Source organism: Nelumbo nucifera, chromosome 1 (genome assembly GCF_055504915.1).
Source record: "Nelumbo nucifera cultivar China Antique chromosome 1, China Antique-T2T, whole genome shotgun sequence".
Lineage (NCBI taxonomy): Eukaryota > Viridiplantae > Streptophyta > Magnoliopsida > Proteales > Nelumbonaceae > Nelumbo > Nelumbo nucifera.
In genome coordinates, this window is record NC_142649.1 from 203,853,981 (window position 1) to 203,873,933 (window position 19,953).

Genomic DNA, 19,953 nt, shown 5'->3' on the forward strand with positions numbered 1-19,953 from the left:
CTTGCCCCTTCATGTTACCTTCTTCAAACCTGAAGATATCAGTCACCACTGCAACTTCCGTGCCAGTGGTAACAATAAACATGGATGACAATCACCTTGATCTGAAAATTGTCATTGAGTTTTGAAATGGCCGTTGATATTGCATAAAATTTTTTTTATTTAGTCCGAGTTGTTTAGCCTTTATCATCCCACTGGTACCATCGTTCGGGTCATCAGAAGATACAGGGAAAGAAAATAGATAAAAAGGAAAAATCCAGATTGTCAATGCAAGCTCGCCAAGCTGAGTGACGGATTCAGAAACTTTCGTGGAGGTCAGCAGTCCATCAAAGCCGTGGTTTAGGATCTGAATTGAAGTTAGGACCAAGCAAGTGTTCCCTCGGTGATTTGAGTCCTGAATCTCTTCTTGTTGTGGGGTTGGATCAGACCAGGATACATCCCTTACCAGACCAGAACTAAAAATCTGAATCAGAGCTACAAAGATTAAAAGACTCAGAACCCAGAACAGGAAACATCTTCATCTTCTCGGATTGTAGAAACATAATGGTATAGAGAGTACTATCCCCCATTTACAATTGAGGTGACCTATAAACTGCAATTAAAATAGCAGCATGGCGGAGACGAGCTTCTCAATCCCCTGAAATTCCTCCCCTGTACCTCTAGGTTCTTTTTAGTACTCAAAGCTTTCGAATCCCTCTCCATGTCTTTAAAAAAAGTTTCTAGTTCTTGGGATGCAATCCCATGAATGGCACCAAAAGTTTCTTCAACACTCTTCCCAATAATCTAGGGTTTCGGTTGGTTTGAAGAAGAAGATTAACATTAGTTTCGTCTTTTTGTTTTTAGAATAAGAATCTATTTCTTCATGTTAAGAATTAACATATTTGGACTTTAAGCTGTGTTTGGTTGCAGTACAAATGCATGGGAGTTCAAAAGTAAAAAATGCAAATTCTTGTTTAATTTTATTTTGGATTTTGCTTTGTATGTGTTTGGAACCGTGGACGTTTATTCACTAAATTTTTGTATTTGATTTGTTTGTAAAATCGAGAAAAATAATAATAAACCCGTTTATTAACACTTAAGCGCCACTAGACACCACATCAGCAAAACAGTAAATAAACACCTACCTTTTGGGGGAAACATTAAAATGAAACTTCCCCAATAGTAGGCGCACACATAAATCAATGCCTGCTTTTGCAAGTCTTTATGCATACAAATGCCCACGAAAACTGAGCTTAACTTTGAAAAGAGTGCAAATACAAATATCTACAATAAACATGTGCACTGTTGTTCGTATTTGTACTATTCCCAAACTGAGCCTTTTTTTTTTTTTTGTTAATCTCAACTGAATGGTCAACAAGCATGTATAAATTCAAACAGCAATTATCCCTTTCAAGAATTGATATACTTACCGATTGTTGTAGCCATGTCCACACGTATCAGCCATTGCATAGGGAATATATATGATTCAAAGCATCAGTCGTAAGTAGTATACGGTGGAAATATTTCTACAGGGAAAAAAATCAATGGAAATATATGAATTCGTTTAGTTTAGATAAATTCCCACAAATCTAGAGTAGTTCGAAACCCAAAAAGTTGTTTTTCAATTTTCTGAAATCTTCAACGTTTTTCTTTCTTGGTAAGCATCTTCAAAGTTTAAGCACTTCGTGTTTTACATTTTTTCGGTATCTGATGGTTGAAAAAATGAAAGAGAAAAAAGCACTTTTTGCATTGTATATTATCGTGCATATTGTATCGGTAGGTACTAATATTTGAGGGTTAGGAGGCTTTAACAGATTAAATATTAAACTGAAACCAAAAAATAATAATTTGCCGTTAGAAAATCGTTTGTACTGCTAGTTTAAACGCTGGTCCCAGCTATACGGGGTCATGGGAGGGGTAGAGTGAGTACGCATCTAAACCCTCTTAATACTAAAAAAAAGTGTAAAGAAAATGTAAGGAGAGAACAAATCATATTAAGCCTATTTTGAATTTGTCCTTCAACAATATCTGGTTATACCACCAACAAACTTGTTTCCATCCTTTGTGAAAAATGTGGTCGTTGGTCACTCAGAAAGCAGATTTCTGATCGCACACCATTGTAAGGTGGTGACTTGTAAGCCATATCTGCAACCATTTCATATATCCAGCTTCGAATTCTACAATTTCATTGCTACGAAGATCGGCATAAACTGGACTCCCCTTGTTAGGCTAGGTGAAGAAAACCAAAACAAAGAGAATAATGAACAGAACTATCAAAAACAGTATCATCATAATCTGGCCTTTAGCACTCGCCTTCTTCATTACAATAGCTACTTTCTTCTGCAAGAAATGGGAAAAAAAATCCCTTCCATTAGTTTATTAATGACTGTATCTGGTTTAAATAATTGGATAGCTTTTTTTTTTTTTTTGACGCCTAATTATAGTTAACCTCTCACTGCACAAAATTCAAAACAACTAGATGTGAAGAGCAACCTGAACAAAATCAAGACGATTTGAAGTGCTGTCCATTTCCAAGCTTAAATCCTCTAAGATTTTCTCCTGTAACAATAAAAAAAAAAAAATACTAGTCAGGGATAATTTAAAGAAAATTAGTTAACAAGACAGATAATAATAATAACAATAACCGTAACAACAATGATGGTGGTGGTGATGGTGATGAAAGTATGGCTTGCGTAATAGAAAATGCAGTCATTTCTAATTTTCTTTATCTCAATTTTTCTTCTTTTCCTTGTTTTGATTTGTCTTTCTTTTTGCATCTTTCATGTAAAGCATGTGCGTGTGGTTTTGAGGGAGAGCTGTTGTTAATTAATAGTTGTCATGTTGAACTACCAAGTGTCATGCTAAGATACAGAAGGGATGAAACCCTATAAAATAATGTACAGAAGAAGAATATGATGAATATAAGAGTGATCAGCTACACACAAAAATTATACAGCCAAAGGGTGTGAAGGATTGACGTCCCTCCATCAATCTCTAAAACAGAAAAGAAGTTAAGACCATTGAAACTATTCAAAAAAATCTATTTCAAACAAAAGCAAGTGTCCTAGGGGTGACCATGGTTCAGGTCAGACCAGGCCTATAAATGAAATGTATTTTATTAAATAAAATAAAATATTTAATTTATAAACACACACACACTCACACAATCTAGGCCCAAGCCCAGAAATTTGCAGGGCAGACTAGAAATGGTCACCCTTATCCTCTAAGTAAAGAAACTATGCGCCTAGCTAATCTATGGAACTAACTAACAGTCTTTGATAATAATGACCTGTCCAAGGAGTTCCTCATGTATGGTGAGCCCAACACCTCCAATCCTCTGAACACTTGCACTAAGCTCATCCAGTTCTTCATCTTGCTGCCTATAAAACATATTAAAGATCAACTAAATTTATTTTTTGCCAGTTGCATTTAATCTAAGGCATACCTGTGAATGCAGTAACATATCCTTGACGTGGAAGAAAAGAAGAAAGGCAAGAGAGGAAAAGAGTAACAATTTCAACAAAGAAAGATGAAAGGCAAGTAAGGGAAAGTAAAAATAAGGATGGAAGAAAGAATTGTACTTTATGAGAAGCATTTGCCTATCTGATTCTGATGTTATGAAATCATCATCATCTTGAGACATATACTGGGATTTGGCTGTATAACGATCACCTGGAAGCCTCATCAACTCTTGACGTGTTCCATTAAGACCACTGGTTACTGTACTATTTTGCTCCTTCTGAGCTTCAACAGCTTTCCTGACAGTAGCCACCTAATGAAATGTTAGAATCTTTTAGCATCTACAAAACAAAGCTTTGAAATTTAAAAAATAAAATAATGAAGCAAAGAACACATCAAACAACTTGAATCAGATATTCAAATAACTAATGCATATCTTAAGTCCAAGGATTCTTTGGTTCAGATGGACTCAAGAGCTATAACTATTGCATAAAAACAGACAAGAGAATTAGGATTATACTTGAGTGCGAGCCATGCTGGTCCATCTTCTCCGTTTGTCAAGCTCAATTTCATCAATACCATACCAGGCAGGATCTCTAGCTGCTACAGCAATTGCTTTGTCCAATTCATCCACCTTCCTATCAAGAAAATAGGTTTTCAGCAGCCACAAAAGGGGTTTGGTAAATAGAAAAAATAAGCATAAAATGCACACACCCTTTAGGGGGGGGGGTTCTAAGTGGGAAAATAAGAAAGCTCTTAGACATCTAAAGCACAAGTATAATCTTTGATTGTTGGTGAGTTGGATATAGGGTTGGTTAAAGGAATGAAGAAAGATTGCATGCATGTACTTAAGTATATGCCCAATGTTCATATAGTTTATTCAGAGTTCCCCCACTTAAACTGGCAGGAGGTCTGACAACAGCTGAATATATTATGATACTAGCTGAAGTACCTGCCACTCAATGCTTTCACAGCTGGCAAGCAACTCTTTTGTAAGATGAACTTGCTCTCCTGTATTTGAAGGGGCACGTTCCCACTGGTGAAAAGTAGATTGCAGCTTGTCAATCTGATCAAGGACATGGAAAACAATTAGACGCATACCCTTGAAAAAGAATCTTGAAACATGATACCATGAACATTGAGGTACTAATCACCTGAAACCCAAGGAAAATGAACCTAAAATATGCATAATAGGTGAAATCTTAAGACATTCATTATATTGAAATAAACTAAAAGAGACTAAAAGAGAAGTCCAACCGCTTTCAGGGTGATAATGAAATGCATCCTAACAAAATTCATATGTTTCTTCTTATTCTTTACATTCCTGAAAGAAAATTGGGAAGAAACTAACTCAATGTGCCTAGCATAAGAAACCATTGAACCCGTAAAAATACAAACACTAACAGAAATATTGAGTTCCCCAAGGATCAAATTTCTCTCAAGTCCTCAGGAAAAACTCTTGCTCCTAGAGATGCTGCAAACTTATTCACTGAAATATAACTCTCTTGGAACTTTGGAAGTGCTTGGAAATTGATGTACCTGCCCAAACCTCAAAACAATTCAAAATAGCCAACTGCATATTGCTTCATTGCCAAATCCTGAATTCTTGTCAGAAGTAAAGCAGGCATACCTCTTCTTTCATTCATCTCTAATGGCTTTAATATAATAATTGATCTTTTTCCTCATGCATGTTTTGGAGCATAGATGAATGGCTTTTTGTTTCTTGCCCTTTTGTTTCAGATATCTGGTGTTGGTTTTTTTCTTTATTTGGTTGCAGGTGGACCTCCCCTTCTAATGTGCAAAGCTTGTTTAGCTCCACAACAGTGAGGGGATTAAAAAAGAGAGGGAAAATATTGTGGAGTTGTGCTAGAGCTGCTGTTTGTTGGACGGTTTGGGAAGAAAGAAATCAAAGAGTTTTTCATGATAAAGAAAAAAGTAAGGAAGCCATCATAGAACTTATTTATGTTAGGGTGGCTCTTTGGGTCAAGCCTTTGAAGCTCTTTGAAGATTATTCAGTAGGAGATATCATTAGAAAGTGGGATGAAGTGGCTCAGTCAGCTCCCATGTTCACAGCTCTTAGACCTGTTTGGACTCCACCAGTTCCGGGTTTCATCAAATTGAACTTCGATGGTAGCAGTGAAGGAAATCCAGGCCATATTGGTATAGGTGGTATCTTCAGGGATGAGGAAGGTAGAATCATTGCTATGTTCTCAGGACCTATAGGCTGGGGGGGACTCATTGAGAGCTGAAATCTTGGCAGCTCTAGAAGGATTTAAAAGAGCTAAACAACTGAATATTAGTAAGTTGTTGGTGGAAGGAGATTCTCAGTTGACTATTAAATGGTTGCAGAAGGAAGTGTCCAGCTTGTGGAAGTTCTCTAATGAAAGAAAGAAAATTACTCAGTTAACTCAGAATATGTCTGTAAGGGTTCAATGGGCAAGAGATGCACCAACTCCATGGCTGATACCTTGGCCAAACAGGGGGTGGGAAGAACAAATCTTTTTTGGGCTATATTGTAATATGTTTTTTCAGTTCGTTAGGGAGGGTTAAGTCTTTTTACCCCTCCCTCCTGGTTGTAATTTCTCTCTCTCTCTTTTTATAAAATTTCTGTTATTGATCAAAAAAAAAAAAAAAGTATCGCTGATGCATTTACATCCAGTTTTTCATGGTCATGGTCCTGGTCTAGGAGTCTAACTCAGCAAGATGAAAAAATATATTCACAGACACATCTATATACCATTTTTAGTTTTTGAATTCTAGCATTGTATCTACATAGAAAAAGGTCTATAAGCTCGTTTTTGTTACTAAGTAACATTTTTAGGAAAATAGCATTCAACGTGTAAATTTGCCATTCCTTTATGTCAAATAATCTAGGGGGAAAAGTTTAACGTAAAATGTCCTTCACGAATCCATGGATTGTTAGAATCTAAAGCATGCCTAACATGAACACTTGTAACACTGTCCACATCCTACCTCTAACTCTATCCATAAGCCCTGGATTTAGGAAAAACTAAATAAAAATAGAAGCGGACAGTCAAGTGCATGATAAACATAAGTTCTCCACTAGAACAATTAATCAATTATAACCACTCCATTCTACCCTCATGCTCCATTAATTACCTCCAAAAGTTTCTCTTTGCCCTAGAAAATTTAAAATGCCAACTGCTAAAAACCTTAACTCCAAAAGCTTCTCTTTGTCTGTTTTCTATTTTTTATCAGCAGTTTGTCTGTTCTCAATGATATTGACTGTAGTTTTTTTTTTTTTTTTGCCAGTAACAAAACAAATATTTATTGATTATAATGTAAAAATGTCATACAATGGGATAATCCTGAACGTTCCACAGTAACGAGCCAATCCCAGCTGCCCTCCTCCTCCTCCTCATCATTATTATTCTTTGTAGAAGGATACTCTCTTATGGAGAGAATGGAATTGCTAGTATGACCATAGATGGTAAGTCATCAAGGTTAAAAAGTAGCCACTTAGATTATTATATTTAGACCAACTGGAGAAGTTCTCAATGACATTTATTCCTAACCCTCCAAAAGAATATCTGAGATCCAACAAGATCTAAAGTCCATGGTTGACCTACTAGAACTATGGTATACACTTAAATGTTGCATATAATAATAAAAGACCCACCGTTCAATGTGCCTAACTTTTTTTATATGAAATCATGACTCCCTAACTAAGTACATTGATTTTGTAGTAAGGTTGATATGGTAGTACATATCCCACCTATTACATTATATGGTACCAGTACCAGGTAAATGCTATTAACAAAAGGAACAAAATTGTATTACAAATAATGGAGAAACCACATTAACAATTTAGACTTACAGATTCCTGAATCTCCTCTTTAACAATGTAAAATGGATCCTGAGCTGAAGACATGTTGTATGCTGTTACATTATCCTATGGAGGGCAAGAAATTTAAAGTCACAAAAGAGAATTGAATGCATAAAAGCTATGAGGTGCAAAATGAAAACTGACAAAAATATGAATATTAAATATGATTACACAACCAAAGTTTTTTTATTGGTAACAAATACACAACCAAAGCTCAGACACCAAGATACAAATAAAGACAGCTTAAGGCATAAAATGGTGTTTTGGTTGACAGCTTGGCTAGGGCAAGAGTACAGAGAAGAGATCTGTATTGGGTTCATTGGAAACAAATATACAACCAAAGCTTAGACATCAAGATACAAGTAAAGACAGATTAAGACATAATATGGTGTTTTGGTTGATAGCTTGGCTGGGGCAGGAGTACAGAGAAGAGATATGTATTGGAGTTCATTGCTCCCAGGGTGGTTTGGTTATCTTTTGATGTGTATGATCAATTTTTAGTTTCTTTGGTTGGCTCCCTGGAGGTTTTCATTGTGGTATTGTCTCTCTTCTAGACTTTGACTCTCATTATTAATAAAATCTTAATGTGTGTATATCTACGATACCTGCATATCTATACATGCCTAGGATACAGGGATCATATCCAATACTCATAATTGTCAAGGTGAATCTGGGCAGGTGCCTAGGTGACATGGAGGGTTGCCTCAATCACCAAGCTATATGGCACTATGAAATACTTTTATATTCTTAATTTTTTTGAGATTATAACAATAAAATATACACTATTAAATTAAAATACCCATTTTGTGGGTTTACATACTAGTTCCTTTTAATTACATTCTTATTTGTTAAGGTTCAAACAACACATATGTTGGTGTTTGCTGTCTTAAACACTTGAAAACCAGAACCAATAAGCAAGGAAGTTTCTTTTCTTCTTTTCCTGGGACAAAAACAGGGGCCTGTCCTAGGGGTGTAAGTGAGTCGAGCCTACTCGTGAGCTACGTGGGTTCAGCTCACAAACTTGGTTTGAAGTAATTGAGCTCAAGCTGAGCTCAACTCAAGTTAAGTATTAGGTCGAGCCAAGTTCGAGCTTTGCAATACCTGGCTCGAATGGCTCAAGAGCTTAATTGAGCTCATAATAAAAATACTTTTTAATATATTGTATTTATAATATAAATAATAAATTTATAATTGATTTCCATAAGGGTCTGCTTGATTGCTGAGAAAGGGATGGGAAAAGAGGAATATTCTTTAATGATTCCTCTTTCCTATATTTGTTTACTGGTATACAATGCTTTGGGATGAGAAATGAGGGGGACGTGGGATCCCAAAAACAAGTGAATGGGATCGCACCAAAACAGTGCGACCCAGTAGGAAAAGAAAAGTTTAAGACACGTTTGAGAAAATTTATCGGGCTTTGTCAGAACAGGAGATTGACAGTCTTGTCTCCCTTGCAAGTAGCACCCAACGCTTGTATCTCCGATGACTTCTCCGAACATCTCTTTGGAAGGTAAGACAAGATCCATGAACAGCTTGATTTGGTGATTCTATTTTACCCATTTTTTATTTTTTTTTTCAGTCCATTATTCCTTCTTTTCCATCTCCATGTTTTTCCCCTCATTGCCTACAAGCTCAGTTGGTGTCTTAATTGTCTCTGGCAGAGGTTTTGTCAGAATGAAACCGCATTCTTCACAAGCATTCATCTAGCCCTTTTTTATTTTTCTTCTCATTTTAACCCAAAGGTGAGATCTGGTCACACTGGGGTTTTTATCGTTCTTTATGCCTTATATGTGATTTCCCTTTGTAAAACGTCCAAATACACATGGGTTTTCCAGATCTGATATTTTCACCTCATTTGTGCAGATATGTGCCAAATCCAGGAACGTATTTGTTCCCAAGCTTGAGGTAACGCCCCTACTCTCTCTCCCATTGTTTCCCATGTATCTTCATTCTATTTTGGTTGTTCTTTTCTCTGCTTTTGTTTTCTATTCCCTCCGACCTCTGCAAAATTGGTAATAATGCTTGCAAGGTTAAATATAATCTCTGTTTTTTGTTTTTATTCCCTCCAATCTCTGCAAAATCAGTAGTAATGCTTGAAAGGTTAAATATAACCTCTGTTTTTTGTTTTTATTCCCTCTAATATCTGCAAAATTAGTAATAATGCTTGCAAAGGTTAAACATACCTCTGTTTTTGTTTTTATTCCTTCCAATCTCTGCAAAATCAGTAATAATGTTTGCATGGGTTAAATATAATCTCTGTTTCTTATTTCCTCCAATAATAATGCTTGCACATGTTAAATATAATCTTTGATTTTTTTTGTATTTCATCCAATCTCTGCAAAATCTGTATTTTTTTTTTGTGCTACCAATCTACCACACAGTGGTCACCTACATTCATTTTCTTAACCTTAGGAAATTCATTTGATACCCTTCAAACAGCCTAGATCATGAGGCCTGAACTGATAAATTGATTAGTTATCAGTTTTTCAGAAAACTGTATAAGAATTTCTAAGTAGCTTTTACAGTATCAATTGATTAGTTATTAGTTTTTACAGTATCAAACCTTTTGGTATCATTTCACACTCTTTGGTATCATTTCTATGCGGCTTACCTCAAGGCCAACTAAAATTTAGTTATTTTCCTATTGTGATGTTAATGCTTATTAAAGTATAGTGTATAGGTTAAATTCCTTATTTATTTACTTAACAAGGATTTATTAATGAAAGATCGACATGAGGAAAAATCAGATATATGAGAACGCTTTTGAAACTTGATAACATATTCTATGCTTGATTCTTGAATTTTATTACTAACTCTTTGTTATTATTCATATAAATTTTTCCATGCCTAAGTTAACCAACATAATTTCATATGATATAATCCCTTTGATCCCACTCTATTCCACCCCTATGTTCTACTCTAATCAGCAAGTAGGCAGTTTTAAATTGCATTGTCATACATCATATCCTTTATGTAGCAAAAGGGATGTATATGAACATGTAGAAGAGGTTGGTTACTTCAAACATGACAAATGACATTCAATCAAACAATGACAAAATGTTAGCCATAAAACCCCTTTAATTTTCCCAGATTAGGCCTTCTACACACCATCATGGATAAGTAAAGTCAAAGGATCCTCAAACCTTTCCATGTAGCCTGTTAGTTCAAGAGCACCTTCATCTTTAGATATTTCAGAAATTATAAAAAAAAAGTTAACAACGCTGTGTGATAAGTCATAGAATAGCATGCAAATAAGTTCAAAAGGATTATTTATGGAACATTTCCCCTATAAAGGCTCTGACACATGAATTAGCCACTAAAAAAGACAAAAAAAGATCAAGAAAACTGGATTTTATAGTTTATGTTGATCTATAAAATACAAGTTTAAATGAATTTTTTACCATTCAAGGTCCTTTCTTCCTAGGTAACCATTCATATGAAGAGTTACTAAAACCAATATTAGAACCACACATGCAGTAGCTACAAGACCAGAAATAGCCCCAACAGATAGCCTAGTATTAGGGTTGAAGTCTACAACATGAAAATTATCATTACGAAAAAGTTTTATAGAAAGCAAGGGGCCAACAAGCAAATGTATACACGTACTTGGTGTCACTGTAATAGATGATATTCTATAAACCTTTTTTAAGGTAAAATATTGTATTATATTACTGAAAAAGGAGAGAATCTCTCAAACTATGATGGTCAAGCCACAACCGAAGATTGCAGATCACTTGATGAACATCTACAGGAGATAGCACCAAATATGACATGAGACTGGGCACCAAATCAAGAGATGAGTAACATCTTCAACTTCAGCCCGGCATAAGATATATTGTTTAATAATTGCCAGACCCCTGGAAACAATTTCCAGGAGGTTGATTTTACAACAATGTATCAGTCCAAAAAGCAATCCGATCATCCTTACCTGGTTTGAAAATGACTTTCCTCCATAACATCTGATTCAACTTCTATGTGCCCTTCCATGTGCTGAACCCATAAGAGAACTCAACCTCATATGTGGTCCAAAATTGATTTTCCTGTCCATGTTTCCCTTGAATCACTCAACCTCAGCTTTGTTTACTACTGTAAGAGGTTAATAAGTTACTCTACCCCCTTGTAATTTAGGTAAACAAACTTGGTGCCAAGGCACAAGATGCAAGTACTTCTCACCATCAAAACCATGCCAAAGGAAATCTCTTTGGATTTTTGTTCTAGAGATTTCAGAACTGAAACAGGGGCTATGTGAAGTGAAAATACTAAACCATTGATAGACCCTCGTTGGAAACACCAATCCAATTTGAAACCAAATTGGGTGAGGTCAGGTTGGAAAATCCCAATATGTGTTGAAACTAGATTGAGGTTGGGATGAAGCCTTAGGTAATCCAACACAATTCAAGTTTTTTACGAAAAAAAAAAGAAAGAAAAAGAAAAAAATAATCCAATCCTGATGTGTTGTACTTGTATGTGTTTTTTCTTAATATTTTATCAATATATTAGGTGAATATAAGTAGGAATGAGGGAAGGAAAAAGGGGAATAGGGTGTTTTGTATCCAAATCTGAGTTAGAAACCTATAAACTTTCAAAATTTCAGATTTATAAATCTACATTTATTCAAAATTTAAGATTAAAGAAAGCTGAAATAAAATTTTAAGAGAGTAGTACACACTTAAACTTATTCATCGTTGATATATATTTTTTTTTTTCTAGCACGCAAATTATATGGCATTCTAGAATGAGTCCCCCAGTTTATTTATTTATTTATTGTCTATAGACTATAGATAAATGGACCAAAATTTGCTTCATGCAATTGTTGGGACTGCAACTGCTATGGTTGTGGTTACATTCTCAATGTTGCAAGAATATGTGGATTACATTGATAGGGAATCATCAGTAAACCGGGATTTAGAACAGAGGGATTTATTGAATAGACTATATGGACAAAAAAGAAATAGATTGTTATAATCAATTGAGAATGGGAAAAGCAACCTTTGCAAAGCTATGCAAGATTATTTGTGAGACATGATACATTGAATTGCACAGTAGAAGAACAAGTGACATGCTTCCTATACATACTAGCACACAATGTTAAGAATAGAACAATGGGTTTTCATTTCAATCGATTTGGTGAGACTGTAAGCCATCATTTCAACAATGTATTGAATGCATTGTTGAGATTAGATGATAGGTACTTGATTCAACCAAGTGTTACTGAAACACCTCCAGAAATTAGAAACCGACCTGATTTTGGCCATATTTCAAGGTAACATAAGTCACAATGTCTTCTTTATGACATATACGCCCATAATAATGCATAATAAAATATATACAGATAATGGCAAGATTGCATTGGGACAATTGATGGCTCACACCTCCCTGTGAAAGTCCCTTCTGCTAATGTTGCTAGGTTCCGAGGTTGTAAATCTTACCCCACACAAAACATCCTTGTTGCATGCTCTTTCAATTTGTGGTTCACATATGTATTACCTGGTTGGGAGGTTGTTGCATCAGGCTCTCACATGCTTAACAACGCTCTGAGGAGGGAGCATAAATCAAAGGTCCCTCAAGGTATTAATAAACTCTCACAAAAGACATTTTTATTTAATAGGTAAGTATATATGCGTTTTCTAACTTCTCATATTTAAAATAGGTAAATATTATCTCATAGACAAGATTTTCATTAAAGACTGGATTTTTTACACCATATCAAAACCCACAATACCATTTGAAGGAATGGGGTGCACATCAACCTGAGAACCCAAAAGAACTGTTTAACCTTTGGCACTCATCACTTAGAAATCCCATTGACCAGATCTTTGGGGTATTGAAGAAACACCTTCCAATTTTGGTATCTCAACAACATTATCCTTTTAAGTCTCAAGTGAAGATTGCGTCTGCATGTTGTGTCTTGCACAACCATGTCATGGGTATGGATCCATATGATTTCATCATGCGTCAGTATGTTCAAGAAGCAGTTGATACTAAGGATGATACAGGAATGGATGATTTAAATGATGACATAGTAGACAATACACAACTCTCCCAAGCCTCTCAACGAGCTAGCAGAAATGAACAATCAAGGGAAGGAATTCGTCTCAGAGATGAATTAGCTACCCAGATGTGGGCTGATTATGTCTTGTATTGATCTAGGACTCGACATTAATTTTCTTCATGTTGTCTAACCCGTTCTTTATGATATAACTTTTGTTGAGCTCTTTTTGTATTACTTTTTTCTGTGTGCACTCTCCTTTATTAAATGATTATGATGTTTGAGTTTAGTAATTGCATATTTCTATTTATATAAAAATACCTTGTGCTAATTAGTGTTATGGATATATGTTGTTGAATTGCATTGTTCATTCTATTGGCATAAAACAGAAATGGACTCTCCAAGCTCTCAACCTGAAAACAAGAATGGAAAATCAAACATGAGTTGGACCCAAGATATGGATAAGGTTGACAAAAGTTTCAAAGCACCTGCCTACACTACAGCGGCACATGCTATTAGCACGGAGTTTTCAATTGACTATATACAAAGACACATACGGAATAGGCTGAAAACAATCAAGCGGAACTTTGTCATATTAAAAAAAACTTTTGAATCAAAGTGGCTTTGCATGGAATGATTCAACCAAGACAACAGATGCAACACCTGATGCTTGGGCTACATATATTGAGGTAAAATAGATTAATAACACTCTCTTTAAGCACTTAATTTTCGAATTAGTATGAAAGATGACTTATAATGAAACTCCCATGGTAACTGAGCAAGCACATCCAAAGGCAAAGCAATTTAGACGAAAAAGCATTCCCAACTATGACCAATTGGCATTGGTCCGTGGAAATGATCAAGTGACTTGAAATGGTGCTTTCACAGCCAAGGAGCTAAACGAGCAAGATGCAATTTCCACAACTGCTAGTGCAACACCGAATGCTGAGCATGTGTTTAATGACATTGATGAGGTAGAGAATTTTGGAGATCTTAACCTTTAGGAAAGGCCAGTGGAGACAAGTAGTTCTGTAGAGGGAAGAGTTTTAGGAAAACAAAAGTCATATGCTTCAATTGTCATTGAACAAGTGCTAGATATTGCTACACATCTTGGGAAACTTGCATCTACAGTTGAGAGAGGGTTTGGTTTATTCAACAAGGAGAAAGTGTATGCAAATGTTATAAGTCTAGAAGGATGTTCGGTGGAATTTCTAATGAAAGCATATGACTTCTTAGTTGAATCTAAGAGTTGAGTTATGACATTTTATGGAGTGGAGCCACATCTGAGTAAGACGTGGTTTCAAATGAAGTTGGGGCCTCCATATTGAAGGAAGGAATGAGAGACTTGAACTTTACAACTAACAAACTAGGTATTAAGTATTAAACTATATATGACAAAAACTTATTTTGATGGTTAAGCTTTTGCATCCATTTTGTATATTTTTTTGGGATGCATTAGCAATTTGATGGTTGTCCCCTTTTTGTGATGGTTAATCTACTTTATTTTGATGATTATTAAACTATACTTGTGTTAAGTGGAATGTATGGTTATATTCTACATCAATGAATTTATTGGTATATGGGGTGATTATGAGTGCATGGAATGGACAAGTTGAACTAGTGGCATTGAATGAACTAATTACAAGTTAAAAACAACTTCAGTTGATTTAGTGATGTATGGATGATTTTTTTTATGAAATAGGTTATTGAATGCATGAACAGGTTTTTCATGGATACATGAACAACTTCTTCAATGAATGAACAGGTCCAAATAATGGAGCACTTTTAACTCCCAGTATAATTTTTTTATGAATGCATTAACAGGTTTTTTGATGAATGAATAGGATTTTGGTGAATGATGAATGTATGAGTAGGTTCTTTGATGAATGAACAAATCCAAATAAGGGAGCATTTCTTTGATGATTGAACAGCTTATTGGAATATTTTCTCATATAAATTTTCTTGTAAAAAAAACAATGGAAAATGGATTTTCTCACAAAAAATTTTCTCAGCAAACAAACGCACTATGACTAACTGAGAAAATAATTTTTCCTTTTCTCATCCCATCCTTTCTTAGCAATGAAACAGACCCTAATATATTTTCTATTTGTAATATTTATAATATTAATTTATCTATAAGTTGTTAATATATTTTATTTTTAGTATTTTTAATATGCTTAATATTAATGTATTTATAGTTTTTAATACTAATTTATTTATAATCAGCTTGAGTCGAGTTCATTTTCAAAAAAAAAAAACATTTTCATTTTCAAAAAAAAAAAAGCTTGAGTCGAGTTAAGCTCAAGTAGCTCGCAAGGATCAACTCGAGTCAAGTTCGAGCCAAAAACATGAAAATCAATCAAGCTTGAGTTGAGTTTTGAACTTTGTGCTTTTGAGTCGAGCTTGAGCTTGAGTAACCTAATACTAGGCTCAACTTGACTCAATTACACCCCTAGACCAACCCCTATATTTCTAAATTTTCTTTTCTTTCTTTTTTTCCTTCTCATGAATATGTTGATTTTTTATATTTTGATATGAAGTTTATACTTTTTTATGAAGATTATAGATAATCATTAATGTAAGATGGTTGCTAATTGCTATAGAACCTAGGAAACTAGGCATCCCCTCGTTACCTAGTCTCACCTTGGTGCCTTGAAAACTATGCCAATACTTATTACATACATATGCTGCACGGATGCTTCTACATTGTACTCTATTGCATTAACACTTTTAAATATGTGAATTGGTGTTTTTAACAAGTTATGTCATAAAAATATCTCTACATGTTAGTAATTATATTAGACATAAATCTTGAGAAAGGACATTTAGCTTTAAAAAAAAAAAAAAACTAGATATAAATGCATGAGACAAGGATATTACATGGGATACCTGTTTACATATGTCCACATACATAACACAGATGTCAAGAACGAAAGATGGTCATGTTCCTCTATTATATAAAAAGGGTTCTCTTTATCAGAATTAGTTCATAAGTGGTTTAAAATTAGAGGTTTTTAAGGACTCCTATTATGATTTTTTTTATGAGTAACTCCTATAAGATTTGGGGAAGGGCTAGTTGAAAGGAGCTTTATAGGTCTTCTATACAGTTGAACTATGTTGGTCAGCTGGTGGAATATCAAATTTCAAAATGAAGGGGGAAAAGTTGATATTGTTTGGGCAAATGCTAGATTTAAGGAATTTTTTACATCATATATGCAAGTTTGTTTGGTATGCTTTAATCATAGTGGCTATCTAAGTAATAAGATCATAAAATGGTGCTTAAATTCCTTTTTGATAATTAAAATGGTGCTTAAGTTTTAAGTAAAACAAAACCATCAGATACTAGTATTGGAAGCTCCAAGTTCTGGTAAGCATATTTAATTTAAATCTTCATGATAGAGGGATGAAGAGGGCATGGAACTTTTTTTGGTACTAAGGGGTGGGGGATTTGATGATGCAGGAAAGAGATGGAGAATGAGGAGTGATGTTTGAGAGAGAGTGAGGGGACTTATCAATGATGACAGGGAGTATTTTCGAATTCAGATGATAAAAAGTATGTAACATAATGAGATTCATTCTATTATCTAAAGTCAAACTCTTTTTTTTTTATGAATAATAATAAGTTTATTGATTCAGAAGCAACTTTAGAGTGAGTTCATACATCATCCCAATGAGAGGCACAAGCTGCAGCCCCTCCTTGAGTCTTACAAGTAAACTAGGAAAGAAAAACAATAATCACAACTGAGGCCAAAATAATTCTTCCCTATTTACCCCTTGCTTAGCTAACACATCTGACAAAGTATTTGCTGATCTCCCCACCCACTGTACAGTGACCAACATATTCCTTGTCAACCAACTAAATTTCTTCATTTCATTCTTGTATCGCCACATAGCCTCTTCAGAATTTTTTAACCAACCCACCACCACTTTGGAATCCCCCTCGATTATTAGGTATTGTACCCCCACCTGGTTTGCAAATTGCACCCCCCTTGTACAGCAGCTAAGAGTTCTGCCCTGATGGAGTTCCCAATTCCCAAGGAACCTGAGTAGAGCAACAAAATCTCTCCCTTCTCATTTCTCAAAGCACCCCCCACTCCGGATAATCCTGGATTGCCCATGCTGCTTCCATCAAAGTTCAACTTTATTGAGCCTTCGGGTGGAGGAGACCAGCTTGTAATTGATTTGTTCTTTAAAGATGAGCACCTTGCTACTGTTGACCAATTTCTCCAAAGGTCGTTAAAGGAGAATTGATGGAAGATTTCCAAGGTCTTCAACCAATGCATTGCCCTGTTTAACACACAGTCTTTCAAATCTAAAGTCAAACTCTTTCTGAACAAAGAATATCAACTCCATTCAGCTCTACAATTGTGAATGGTGATTCAATTTTTTGAATTTCCAGAATCATTTCAGTTGCATTCAAAGCATGAAATATAGCTATATTATGGAGGTTCTGGGTACTAAGGTATACATGATATGGTATTTTCTCAATGGACCCAAGCCTAGAGAAAGAGTTTTCTAATCAAATATCAAATAAATTCCTGGGTTCATAGTCGTATCCCCGGGCCAAGAAATTAAATGGTCATTAATGAGGATCTTGTTCAAGACCAAACTCCAAAGATCACGGAAAAAAATGATATCTTAGAATGTGCAGGGGCCAAGCCTGTCTCGATTGAAAAGGCTGTTAAAACTCAAAACCAGGTCTTTGTAAAATGATTCAGCTAATAAGGATCCCCTGCTGAATCATTCCAAAACCTTCTAACATCATGCAGAACTGTATTTCTTGTTTGTTGCAAACAAACATGCAAATCCACATGGAAGGCTACCTTTGAATTATTCACATGAAGCCTTCATAAATATGGTTTAAATGGGTCAACATCATAATGTTGAAGAAATTTATGTCATAAACATAAAGCTACTGTACAGGAAGTGGAAAAGTGGTCGAGTAAAACAGTATAACTGGGGGAAAATGTTAAGATTAGCTTTTTGTGTAATCTTTTTGCAGGTTTTACTATGCAAGCACCTCTGTCTGCACCCAAGACATGACCTCAGGTTATTGTTAAATCCATGTCTCCAAATCTTTGGGGCAATCAACAAATCTCTCCCTGAATAACCCCTAGGCCCTAGTTAACTATAGAAGACAGACAATCAAATTTTATCTGATCGTAATATTGATAAAACTAATTCATACTAATACTAGAAGCAAGAAATAGGAGTACAAAATTCAGTCCCAAAAAGTTAAAAGGTGAAATTCCAAAAATGTGTTTGATATTTTGAATTATGTAATAGTCCAAAAAACTAAAATCTAGTGAACTGCAACATGAATAAAAATTATAGCGGCAGGGGATGCAAAGACTCAAGCAGGTGGAATAGTTCAGATGATAAAGGGACACAAAAAAAAAGTCCAGTTTCAGCAGGGAAAGTATTTTTCCCACTGATAAATCTCACAAAAGATCCAAGTTTTTCCCCATTGATAAATCTCATAAAGCAAATACCAATCCGTGCACCTCGTTCTACCTCTAATTGTGGCTTTCGTCTAAGAAGAGAATGGAAAGAAAATAATCTGCAAACAATATTCAGAATTGCACGCAATTATCAACCTCATTTGAGTAGTTTACGACAACCGTTTCCCCTACTTCTCCATATCTGCCTGATAAGATGGCAGAATCCTTCAGGAAGACGCATCCTTTTTATTCAAACCATAACTTCCAAAGGAAGAAAACACAAAGAAATGGTGGATCTAATAGAAACTCTAGAAAAACAGTCGAAACTGGCAACAGAAGAACCGATCTACAACAAAGGTGAATCAGATCGAACATGCTACAAACAAATACAACTTGAATGACAGTCTCATATAAGATTTCATGCTAAAATTTAAGTTTATCATTCACGAAATTAAGAAAAAGAATGTAAATTTTTGTAGATCACACTTACAGTGACACGATTCAGTTGTTTTCGGCCTTCATCATCCCACGTCCACCAAAGAAAATCACGAAACTTCTGTTTTTTTTCGCAGGGTCTATGTTTAACCACGAGAGAAACACCGAAGAAACAGAGTTACGTATAAAATGGTAATAGGATTGTGATCGTGGCAGATTACGACCTCCACCTCCAAATAATCTAAATTAATAATCTAAATTGGGATATGCTCTTCACACAGGCGCCTCACAACCACATTGTGCATTGAGAATATCTCCCGTAAATAATGTATTCCAGACATCGAACCCAGCTCATTGGATAACTGTTGAGTGGGTATATTTATCAAGTTTAGATCTTCTACCCATGCCTCATTAGAGCTGTACATTGAGAACATCTCACATATCTATCTATCTATCTATCTATCTATATATATATATATATATATATATATATATATATATATATATATTGATCTATCCACGTTATCATACCCCTCCTTGCTTCAAATCCCCCTTCTTAATTTTCTATTTTTTAAATTTTTTTATTTTTTTAATTCTACATAATTACCAATTAAACCAATAAAGAAATCACATATAATTTAACTATTTCTAACAACCATAAAAAAAGAGGGATTTGCTTTTCTAATGTTTAACAAGTGGCACCACTTTCCCCCACTTCTCCTAAATTGTCTCTAATTCCTATTTATCTCGTAAATTATCTCTAACTCCTATTTATCTCGTAAATTATCTCTAATTCCTATTTATCT

General features: G+C 35.0%; 1 protein-coding gene and 1 long non-coding RNA gene across 3 annotated transcripts; one reads left to right on the forward strand and one right to left on the reverse strand.

Moving 5' to 3' along the window:
- Positions 1-1,833: 1,833 nt before the first annotated feature.
- LOC104609826 (syntaxin-61-like) lies at positions 1,834-19,582 on the reverse strand. Of its 2 annotated transcripts, none has more exons than XM_088895893.1 (8): positions 19,203-19,582; positions 7,274-7,348; positions 4,388-4,501; positions 3,956-4,069; positions 3,558-3,748; positions 3,266-3,356; positions 2,470-2,535; positions 1,834-2,316 (listed from the first exon to the last, which is right to left on the reverse strand). In XM_088895893.1, exons 2-8 carry the CDS (start codon positions 7,325-7,327, stop codon positions 2,206-2,208), a joined length of 741 nt encoding a protein of 246 aa, XP_088752019.1. In that variant the 5' UTR covers positions 7,328-7,348; positions 19,203-19,582; the 3' UTR covers positions 1,834-2,205. The 2 variants fall into 2 exon arrangements, with proteins under 2 accessions (XP_088752019.1, XP_088752018.1); XM_088895892.1 differs by lacking the exon at positions 19,203-19,582 and adding an exon at positions 9,133-12,787.
- Positions 8,150-14,870, forward strand: LOC109115612 (uncharacterized). Its single transcript, XR_016080933.1, has 4 exons — positions 8,150-8,792; positions 8,944-9,024; positions 9,146-9,187; positions 13,661-14,870. It is a non-coding gene; the product is annotated as an uncharacterized LOC109115612 (long non-coding RNA).
- Positions 19,583-19,953: the final 371 nt, after the last annotated feature.

Bases quoted from the DNA above. Each gene is read 5' to 3' on its own strand.
- LOC104609826 (XM_088895892.1), bottom strand. From the start codon at position 9,222: ATGGGAAACAATGGGAGAGAGAGTAGGGGCGTTACCTCAAGCTTGGGA. The intron at 4,070-4,387 runs GTACTTCAGCTA...CTTGATAGGAAG, and splicing joins GTGAAAGCATTGAGTGGCAG to GTGGATGAATTGGACAAAGC. The intron at 3,357-3,557 runs GTACAATTCTTT...TATGTTTTATAG, and splicing joins AGGCAAATGCTTCTCATAAA to GCAGCAAGATGAAGAACTGG.